This window comes from Nannospalax galili, unplaced genomic scaffold, assembly GCF_000622305.1.
Source record: "Nannospalax galili isolate Female #2095 unplaced genomic scaffold, S.galili_v1.0 scaffold95, whole genome shotgun sequence".
In the NCBI taxonomy this organism is placed as follows: Eukaryota; Metazoa; Chordata; class Mammalia; order Rodentia; family Spalacidae; genus Nannospalax; species Nannospalax galili.
The window spans coordinates 993,870-1,005,328 of NW_008342393.1; the positions used below are offsets into that span (position 1 = coordinate 993,870).

At 44.1% G+C, this 11,459-nt stretch overlaps 1 protein-coding gene across 5 annotated transcripts in view; it reads right to left on the reverse strand.

Annotated features, from left to right (window-relative positions):
• Positions 1–325: 325 nt before the first annotated feature.
• Positions 326–11,459, reverse strand: part of Gpatch8 (G-patch domain containing 8) — a 103,872-nt gene continuing 92,738 nt past the window's right edge. For all 5 annotated transcript variants that reach the window (XM_008838191.3, XM_029566015.1, XM_008838197.3 and 2 more), the window contains 2 exons: positions 7,232–7,362; positions 326–4,793 (listed from right to left, as the gene is read on the reverse strand). In XM_008838191.3, the coding sequence (XP_008836413.1) occupies positions 908–4,793; positions 7,232–7,362 (4,017 nt within the window). In that variant the 3' untranslated portion in view covers positions 326–907. The remainder of the gene's footprint in view (positions 4,794–7,231; positions 7,363–11,459) is intronic.

Below are 11,459 nucleotides of genomic sequence, written 5' to 3' on the forward strand. Positions count from 1 at the left end.
GAGCTGGATGTAAAAAATATTATTGCAGTATACTACAAATATGGAACCTTTTTAATATGGGCTACAAAAAGCAGCATTTACGTTTATAGAGTTCAGTGCAATTTTTACATTAAAAAATCTATAAATTAAGAAGAAAACATCAACACAACAGAAGAAAATATACCCTTCAGACACATGAGCTCCTTTGTGGGGAAGCACTTGGTGACTCTGTGCTCCGCACAACTTCTACTCATGATAGATCTTCCTTTCTGGGATATGCAGATGCCTCTTCTGGGCTGAGGGACTTGAGGACAGGTGTGCCAGATGTGTGGCTCTGTTTGTAAGGAAAGTGGATCAAATTGCAGCCTGAGTTGCTTTTGGTTCTAGGTCAGACTCTGTCTTCTACCTCACCTGGGACAACATGTTACCAAGGGATGGTCAAAGACACTGTCTGAAGGTGGTGGAGCATTCACCGCTGGAGAGACAGTTTGGCCTTCCTTGTGGCACTAAGAAGGCAGGACCAGATGGGCCCATGGCAAGTGCTTTGGTGACAACCCACCAGAGGAGGAAAATGTTTTACAATTTATAGAGGGGAAGAGCAGAGGATTAAAAAGTAGAGGGAGGAGGGAAAATATTGGAACTTGACAGTTTGGAGATGTTGCTGCAGAGTGGGTAGCACTTACTGGTGTTCCTAGCTTAGAAACACAGGAGGGAGACAAAATAGAAAGGAGGAAAAAAAAAAATCCCTGATAGTAAACCCAAAGCAAACCTCAAATCTAAATCCATCCCTGCAAGCCAAAACTCAATTCTTTGGCTGTCAAGACACTGCCCAATCCCAGCTTTTATTTGCTGGTATAAATGGCTCGACACCCCCAGGGGAAGAATTAGGATCATCTTCCCGGCCCTACTTAGGCTTACAACTCCCAACTCAAGTACCATGGCTGGGGGGGTGCTGCAGGTCCTGACCTGAGAAGATGGGGTGAAGCAGTGGGTGAAGGTGGAGGGCAGTGGCAGCTGCTGCAGCAGGCCGTGGAGCAAGCAGGGTAGGGTAGAGGGCAGCATGTGGGACAGGATGGAAGGTGAAGGGCCCAGGATGGATGGCTGAAGCGGGAATTATATGGATAGGGTGGCTAGCAAGAAAGGTGGCAGGGTGGCCAGGGATGATGGAGTGGGTGAGATGAGACAAGGAAATAGGGGTCAGATGGGGCTGAGGAATATGATGCACTTGGGCAAGTGGCTGTGGATGAGGGTGAGGGTGAATGCCAATGGCGGCAGCGGCAGCGGCAGCATGATGTTGTAAGATGGCATGCTGAACTGTTGTGATGGAGGTGGCAGAGGCTGTGGCTGGCTGCTGAATGTGGATAGGCTGCAGGGCTGGTGTGGCTGGAGCCAGGGCTGCTGAGGCTGGAAAGGCCTTTACTTGCTTGGCTAGAAGCTGCTGCTGAATGTGCTGCTGTGCAGCCTGCTGGAGCTTGCTGTACTTTTCCATCTCCTCGGGGGTAAAGGTGATGGGCTGGCTCTCCAGGGGTGCCAGTGAAGCATCCTCAGTCCCATCTGTTGATTCAATACTAGGTTCCCCACTCGGAGGTGCATAATTGGGGAAGTGCTCAAGGTCTGGGGCTATAGGCAGCAAGCTAGATTCCACAGGGCCTGGTTGACTGCTGCTATCCAGGGACTCTAGGGTGTCCCCATCACTGGGGTCAGGGAGGTAGTTATGGGAGATGGCTGGATCCCCAGGGTAGCAGTCAGTGTGTGCTGGGGTGCCTAGCGGAGCCACAGAGTGATCAGCAGTAGCTTCTTCAGACTTTGGCTCTTCTAGGGGTGGGTCTGATAAGGGGCCAGCTGTTTCCTCTGAGGGGAACTGATGTCCAAATGGAGCATCACTATTCCCTAGGGTCCCTTCTTCTGGCTCTGACTGTTCTTGCTCCTCCCCTCTTTCCAAGCCAGACTCTTCACATTTCTTGTTGGGCTTTCGGGTAGCTGGAAGTTTGCCTATCAGTGGAAGGACAGGCTTATTACCAAGCGAGGGGGGTAGCTTGGGGCCGAAGTAACCTTGTGGGGGGTCCTTATACTTGAGCCCTGCCTTATTAGGGGTGGCCAGCACCTCCTCACAAACATTAGGTTTCCTCTCCACTTTCCTGGACTGGATCTTCTCTAATAGCAGTCTAGCAGTGATGGAGTTCTTATCTTCAGGGCTGCAGTCACTTTCTGACCCCCTTCCTGTGCCAGTATTGCTATTCTGGGAGGGAGGGCCTGCTCCTTTAGTGTCATCTCTGCCGTCCTCTTTTTTTCCAGAACCTTCTCCCCGACCGGATCGGAAATAGTGGGGAGACTGAGAGCGGTAGATCTTTGAGCGAATGAAGTCCCGACCACCAGAACGCCGCTCCTCGGGGCTCTCGTGACCCCACGATCCCTTTCTGGAGCCTGATCTCTGGGATGGGCTCCTGGTGCTGCGACTGCGGTCCCGACTATAGCTGCGGCTTCGCTGCCAGCTGTGGGCTGTGGTGCTGCGGCTTCTCCTCTTGCTCCGACTTCGACTACAGCTGCTACTGCGGCTTCGGCCCCGGGATCTTGAGCGCTCCCTGGTATGACTCCGAGATCGGCTTCGGGACTGGCTGCAACTGAGGCTATAGTCGTCATCTGATGATGAGTATTTGCGTCGTTTTGACCGGTGTTTGGAGCTGGCATAATCTGAGTCATCCGAGTCATGCGAGCGCTTGGAGTGCCTTCGTGATCGGTCACTGTAGTCACTGTAGCTATCATCAGAGTAACTGTGCTGTCTACTATAGCAGCTTTGGTCTGAAGAGGCATCTGAGCTGCTAGAGTAAGAACGCCGGGATGAACGGTGTGAGGAGTGGCGCCGGCCAGATCGAGAGCGGCTACGGGAATGCTCACTGCCTGAGTCTTCCTCCTCCTCCTCCTCTTCCTCCTCTTCCTCTTCCTCCTCCTCACTATACTGGGACGGAGACTTCTGGTGCAGTCTGTGTGAAGAAGCATTGTCGCTATCCTCATCTCCACTACTGGGCTGGCTCCGATGGCGAGACCGGCTGCTATGTTTGGTGCCAGCCCTCCGCTGGCAGGAGGAAGCTGGAGGCTCCCCTTTGTGCTTCCTCCCACCACGATCTTGGGAGCTGCTGCCTCCCCCTTCATCCTTCTTGCCACTGCTCCCTTCTTCGGCACGGAGGGATCTCCGCTGGGAATCATCTTGAGCTCGACGCCGTCTTCTTGGTGGTGCAGGGCTGCCGCTCCCAGGAGGTTCCGGTTTGGGTCCTCGTTCAGAATCAGCTGGGGCTGATGACTTCTTCTTCCGTTTTCGCTTCTTGCGCTTCTTAGATTTCTCCCCAGACTCTGCCTTACTTTTCTCTTCCATGTCAGCCTTGTGTTTCCGTTTGTGCTTACTGGATTTTTTGTGTTTCTTTTTCTTTTTGTGTCTGTGGGACTTGCCTGATCGTTCTTTCTTGCTAGGATGGCTTCTTCCTGTGTCTTCAGTCTCTGATCCCTGGCTGCCCCCGGGCTCCTGCTTGCTCAGGCTGCTACAGGCAGCTCCTGAAGCAGGTTCATCCATTCTGTCTTCTGAGGAATGGACTGCATTCTCTTCCTCTTCCTTGCTTCTATTTGGCTCTCCAGGATCAAGGCTCTGGAGAGGATCTTTTGAGGAACCTCCTATATCCTTTGGCTTTTCTGTCCCTTTAGCTCTAGCATCTTTGTTCCTTGAAAGTTTAAAGTCAAAGTACAAAGGATTACAACTGTAGGAAATGGAGGGTTCTGCCTTGGTGAAAATTAATAGTTCTGATGGCCACTGGAGGGCAGTACTTTCATCTCTGCTCAACACTGGGAAGAACGGGCCAGTTGCGTGTTTGGGTCCCTCCTGGCTTGCTTTTCCTGCTGGCGCGGCCTGAGAAGCTTCCTTAGAAGGATTAGAGTCACATGCTTGGCTCTCTGAAGTCTTCTGACTCTCTAAACTTTGCTCACTTATATCCCCTGTGGCCTTCTTTGTCTCAGTTCTGCTTCCAGGTTCTGAGGGTTCAGCCACAAGGGTCTCCTGCTGTTCAGACACTTCACTGATGCTCTTTTCTGCTCCTTGACTTGCTGCCCCCTTAATGCAACCCTTCGGCTTAGGAGAACTGCTTTTTTTGCTCTCTGGGGCGTTCTTTGACTGTGAACTGTTATCACCTTCCATTTGTTCGCTGGCTCTCATAAAAAGTAAGAAAGGAAAATTAGGCTTCACTTTGCAGTGTGCTGGGGGGATGTAGTGGTAATACTCTGGCTCTGTACCTCCAGTTCCCTCTTCTCGCTTCATCTTTTTTAACTTGGACAGTGTTGAGGCAAGAGACCCTCCATCCTGAGGGTCTTCATCTTCCTTTTTACCATCAAGATTACCGCTCCCATCAGTGTCACCCACCTTCTGCACTCCTTGGTCAGAACCCTTCTCCTCAGGCTTTGTTCCATCTTCAGAGGTCCCTTCTTCTGCATGGTCCTTGAAAACTGATGCTATCGATTCAAGTTTGACAGGAGCCTTCTTGGCAAAGGAAAATGACACTCCCAATTTTTGTAGTGGGGTCCCCATATTATTCTTAATGCCAAAGCTAATACCTTGGGAGGTTAATCCAGGAGCCTGTGCCAGTCCAGTGGTATTAGTGATCTGTACTGCAGTGAAGGGGCCTCCTTTATCTGTGGAGAATTCAGATCCTACGCCACAAGAAGCAATGGTACTTATGCCACTGTTTGTCGATGATTCTTCTTTATCCTCAACTCCACCTTCTTCATCTACAGCAACTGTGGTTGGTCTGAACATGGGACCACTTCCAGGTGCACTACACAGTGGTTTAGAAAGCGAGAAGAAAAAGAAAAGGTTTAGATCTTTTTTTTGGTCTTTTTTTAGACAGGGTCTCCTTGTAGCCCCAGCTGTCCTAGAACTCACTATGTAGACCAGGCTGTCTCGAACTCACAAAGATCTTCCTGCCTCTGCTTCCCATGTGCTGGGATTAAAGGCATGTGCCACCACATCCGGCAGGTTTATCTTTTAAAATATTTATCTTTGTCCTATGATTCATCAGAAGTAGGGCTCAAAAAGATCCCAAGTGGTGGTCATTCCCTAGCCATGTGCTAATGAATATAACTTTCTCAGTAGAAGTCAGATAAAGTTTCATTAGATTAACCTACCAAGCTATTTCTTAGGCTGCCTACACTACAGTAGGGCTTACCTCACAACTCCAATTCTCCATCAGTACCATCTATACAGTCTACCTTAATTTGTTTCCAATCATTTCTCTCTCTCTCTCTCTCTCTCTCTCTCTCTCTCTGTTTCTTTTAGACAGGGTCATACTATTTAGCCCTGGCTGGCCTGGAACTCGCTATATAGAGCACACTAACATCAAACTCAGAGAGATTTGCCTACCTCTACATCCTGAGAGGTAGGCAAATCTTTTTTTTTCTGCCTTTTTGAGACAGGGTCTCCCTGTAGCCCCAGCTGTCCCGGAACTCACTATGTAGACCAGGCTGGCCTCGAACTCCCAAAGATCCGCCTGCCTCTGCCTCCCAAGTGCTAGGATTAAAGGTGTGTGCCACCATGCCCAGCTTTTTTTTTTTTTTTAAATTACATGTATTTGTTCTGTGTGTAGGGTGTGCTTGCCCTAGCAAGTATGTGGAGATTAGAGGATAATTTGCAAGAGTTGGTTCTCTGCATTCACCATGATTCTGGTGACTGAACTCAGGTCATTAGGTGTGATGGGCCACTGAGCCACCTCACCAGCCCCTCCAATCTTACTGTATCATGCTACCCATTTAGTGTACTATCAAATATATGGTTGACAAATTATTCAAATGCTATTTTGAGGGGCATGGTGGGTTAAGTCTGTAAGTATAGCACTTGGGAGGCTGAAAAAGGAAGATTACTATTGAGTTCAAGGTCACCCTGGGCAACAAAGTTAAGATTTTATTCCCCCCATCCCAAAATGGGCTACATTTTGTTCAGCTAAAGAAGCTTTAATTTTCTTTGCACTTTCAAATTTCATAAGAAAACTCCTTTACACACCCCCAGCCCCCCGTGTGTGTATCACAGCATGAATGTAGAGCTTGGAGGACAACCTATGGGAGTTGTTCTCTTTTACCATGTAGACTTAGTGGTAAGGGCTTCAAATTTCATTTTTTAAAAAATACATGCTTTTGCCGAACATGGTGGCGCACGCCTTTAATCCCGGCACTCCACTGCAGAGACAGGTGGATCTCTGAGTTCAAGGTCAGCCTGGTCCACATAGTGAGTTCAGGCCAGCTGGGAATACAGGGAGACCCTGTCTCAAAAAAAAAAAAAGAAAGAAAAAGTGCATGTTCTTTGTTTTGTTTAGATAGAGATTGATTATGTAGCCCAGGCTGGCCTTGAACTTACACAGCAATACTCCTTCCTCAGTCTCCAGAGGGCTGGGATAAGCATGCACCACCACATTCAGTTTAAAAATGTGGATACTCTGAACTAAACACAGCTAGAAACCTCTACTGGGCTATTCTGTAGTCAGTATGTCTGTCTTAGAAACTATACAAGTCTGTGTCTATGTCTTCCTCAGCACCATATCCAAACATATATTTTGGTTTAGTGATACATGAGTACCCCTTTGACCATGTAGATCCCCCAGTAGACAAATTGTGGACAATTCTGAACCTTCTATATACTGTTTTTGTTCAATATATATGTGCATGTGAGTGTACACACGTTATGATTAAGTTTAATTTGGAAGTCAGGCACACCAACAGATTAATAACAATAACAGTATTATAACAATACACTAATAAAAGTTATGTAAACATGGACTCCCTCTCAAAGGACAGGCATTGGACATGCTAAACAAAGGCATGACTCACATCATGGCAGAATAGAGTAAGAGATTTCATAAGGTTAATCGGAATAGCACACAGCTTAAAACTTAACAATTCTTTTTCTATAATTTTCTTTTTAATATATACTAATTTGGTATGTGTGAGCACATACACATGGCATGGTAGTGTGTGCAGGTCAGAGGACAATCTGTGGGAGTTGGTTCTCTCCTCAGTGCAGGGAATACAGGCATGTACTGTCACCCCTGCTTATGTGGTACTAGGGAATCAAACCTAAGGCTTCATGAATAGTACTAGATAGGTACTGAGCTACATACCCAGCCCAATTTAAAATTTTTTGTTTGAATTATAGTTTTAAATCTGTAAATCTAAATCTTAAGGATTATAATTATTATAGAACATTACTGAAAGAAAACTTCCTTACCATTCAGCTTGTTTTCTTTGCTCTGCCAACTCATGGAGCCGCCGAAGGGCTTTTTCTTGTTTCTTTTCATCCTTGCGGGATCTTGAAGAGACATTTCGGGCAAACTCTCTCTGCTTGAGATCTTTTAATCTCTGAGTTAACAAAAAGAAAGAAACAGAGGGTGAGTGATTTAAAGTAACTTAGGGATGTGAAAGCAAAGCCTTTAGAATATTTACTCTCAACCAATGTTATAACATTATAGTGTGGAATACATTATTATAGTCATATGGTAACCAAAAATACAATGGCTGATTACTTTGAGTATGACACCTGGATTATCTGTATTTTTAATTAGGACAGAATGTCATTTTTCTTACTGTATAAAACAAAATGATTTCAGAAGCAACATGTAAATCTTAGAATACTGGGAGGAAAGAAAAGAGACTAATCGCCTGCTCTTTGGATACAGAACCAGACAAACAAACATGAGATAAACTGTAGTAACACAGGCCAAAGTGAACAGAAAGGAGTTAGGCTGGTACAGAAAATTACCCAAGGTATAAGATCTAAAAAAGCAATGTACAGCTTACATGGGGGAGGTTTATCTGAGTGAAACGTGTTTTTCCCCCCAGTACCAACAGAGTTTCCTATAACTATTTAGGGCAAGAGAGGTCTTCCAATGCTGGTGTGTTCAGAACACAGCCTGACCACTTTCATCCAGTCAGTCTGCTGAAATTAGAGGGTAATTTTATAGCTTTTCATTCCTTCACAGGCCTGAGAGGAATACCCAGGGGATGAAGGACAGAATACAGTTAAACTGAAGATTTTGTTACTTAAAATTCCAGTAACAGAATGGGTCTTTTATTATCAGAAGCTACTGTGCAATTTTTCTCAAAGCAAAAGAAATAACAAAGCAAAAAATAAAGTGTCATGAAACAGGCTGGTGACATTTCCATCTGCAACAAAAGACAGTGCAACACACTACATAATACAAAAAAAAAATTAGCAAACCAAAACATGCTCTATGCTCTTCCAATAGCTTAGGAAAAGGAATCTGACCCAGTATAAAGTGGACACTGCTTTCAAAACGCATGATGTTCAACAGACAAGAGGAATTTTTTTTGCTCAATATTTATGAAATGTGTTTCAAAATTTTTTGAATTGGGAGGGGGTAAGGAAAGAGAAAGACACACACAGAAAAGATATACAGCTAAAGACACTATAGAAAAACTCACTCTTGTGATCTGGGCTCCCAAATTAGAAGGATTTGCTTTCAATACATCAGCTGAAAATGTTACACCACAAAGAAAAAAAAAGTGAAAAATAAAACAAGAGTGGAAGAGAAAAAAAAACAACAAGGCAAGCATTACTACATAAACTCTCTTAGGGAATCCGCAAACTATTATACTGAACAATCAGGGACAAAGCCATCCACTGTAAAAGGGCTGGGGAGAAGTGAAAACTTGAAAACATGACATATGTACATATACACTAACACAGTACTCCCACTAACACAGTACTCTCATAGGTAAATGAAATCATGTCTCTTTCTGTAATCATTTCTATTTCCTAAAGAAACATGGTTACTGAACTTTAGAAAAGACTGCTGTTGTCTAAAAGCAGCAAGTCTTCATTCATCTTTATTTTAGAAAACTTAAATTAACCAATAGTTAAGCTAAGCTGTTACTGGGACAGGTTGCTCACTTCAACTTTTTCTTTTTCAGTACTGGAGCTTGAACCTATGGCCTCACAAATGACAGTGTTCCACCACTGAGCTCTAGCACTGGTCCTCTTTTTATTTATATTTTAAATTTCTAGACAGGGTCTCACTATGCTGTCCAGCTTGCCTTGAACTCACTCTGTGGCCCAGGCAGTCCTTTAACTCTTGCTTAGAGGGGTCGGACCACCAGGTCCAGTGAAGATCAACTATTTTAAGCAAATATGAATTCTTAGTTTTTCCTTCTGAGTAGGGGATAAAAAAGGATACATCAGGAATATTATACCATGGTTTTAGTTATAAACCTAGCTTTTTTTTCTTTCCTAAACACTAGGCTTTCTTGACAAAATTTAAATAGAATGTGAAGTTCTCACACCTGCCATCCTCTCCTTTTAAACCTCATTAAGTTTCTCCATGTTCAGTCGTTTTTTTTTTTTTTTTTTTTTTTTTTTTTTTTTTTTTAGACTATAACCCAAGGATTTTGAAAGGCTGAGTGAATTACAATGGGAGACTCACTGAGGGCAGAGGTGGTCATTCCCCTAGTGAACTAATCTCCTTGAGTTAACAAACTCCACCACGCCTGGCTTCTTCTCTTTTTTAAAAATATCTTGTTATTTTTATTTTATGTATATGAGTGTATTGTCTGCATGTATGTGAGTGCACCTGTGTTGTGCAATGCCTTGGAGGTCAGAAGAGGACTTCGGATTCCCCTGGAACTGGAGTTAAGGATGGTTCATAGCTGCCACATGGGTGCTGGGTCCTCTGCAAGAGCAGTCAGTGCTCTTAACTGCTGAGCCATCTCTCCAGTCCCTTTCAAATAAATAATTTCATATATTTAACTTCAATTCATCTCTTCTAGGAGTTATTAATTGAACTATAGGACACTGTCAAAAAGAATAATCATTTTTATCAAAGCCTGGAGCCTACAAATTGTGTCAGACTTTCTATTCATTCTTGAAGTTGAAGTAAAAGAACCATGGCCACAGCATTCTGGACACATTCTACTTAAAGTCCCTACAACAGGTATATAGATGGAAGGAGAAATGAAACAAAAGGAGATGCTGTCAATAAACCAAATCTAAATCACAAGCTTCCTTCTAGGTAAACCTACCTGGGTACTCTATCAAAACACATCACAGTAAAGTCTGGAGTCTCAAAGTAGAAATTAGAACGTCAAATTCCAGCCCCAACCTTAAGAGACAGCATTCAGGAAACTATCTCAAACCCACTATGTACAGTTTTCTTTCAGATGATGGCACTCTGATAATATAAATGAAAACAGGTTGTTTCTTAAACATTTATTTATTGTATGTCAGAGGACAACCTGCGGAAGCTGGTTCTGCTTCCACCATGTGGTTCCAGAGACTGAACTCAGGCCATCAGGCTAACTCAAGTCATTGTCAGGCTTGGCAACAAGTCCCTTTATCCATGAGCCATCTCACCACCCCAAGATACAAGTTTTAAGACTCATTTTCTTTAACCTAACTTCAAGTCTCTCCTTCCTACTCAAGGACAAACTAAAGTTCCTTCAGAAAGCCTCTGCCAACCTCTTACTCCTAAGAAGCCAGAACAGCATTCTTAACTGTCAGCACTTTGTCACAGCTCTCATCTAGCAAATGTCATAGTCTGTTTGATAAGTATTTATTCCTGTCTTTCAGAATGGTACTATGTGGGGCTGCAGAGGTGGCTCAGCAGTTAAGAGCACTGGCTGCTCTTGCAGAGGACTGGGGTTTGTTCCCTAGCACCCACATGGTGGCTAACAACCATCCATAACTCCAGTTCCAGGGGATCCAATGCCCTCTTCTGATCTCTGTGGGCACTGCACGACATGAATGCACTTACATACATGTAGGCACTACATTCACACAAAATAAAAATAATGAAATTTTAAAAATAAAATAAAAATTTTTTTTGATCTTTTTGAGACAGGGTCTCCCCTGTAGCCCCAGCTGGCCTGGAACTCACTATGTAGATCAGACTGGCCTTGAACTCACAGAGATCCACCTGCCTCTGCCTCCCGAGTGCTGGGATCAAAGGCGTGCACCACCACGCCTGGGAAAAACACAAAAATTTTTTTAAAAAGATACTTGCTTCTGTTAAAAGAAAAATGGTATGTGTAAAGCTTCATAATCAGAAAGAGGAACCTTTGACATTAATTACTAGCCTAATGAGTTTTTATCTTGTAGCCTTAATTCTCTCATAGTAAAACTATAACTACGTATTAACAGGTTTATGAGATTAAATGTCACAATAAATAAATTTTCTCTTTAGTAACAGAGCTTGAACCCCGAGACTCACTCATGACAGATCAGTGCTCCACCTAACTGTCCAGGCTTGCCTTAAACTTATGCATCATTTAATAAGTCACAACAAAGCATCTAGTAAGTTGCAACTATTCAGCACTACTTTCCTTTTGTCTTATCCTTTTCAAAATATTTTTCTTTTTATTTTTTTTGTCTTTTTGAGACAGGGTCTCCCTGTAGCCCCAGCTGTCCTGGAACTAACTATGTACACCAGGCTGGCCTTGAACTC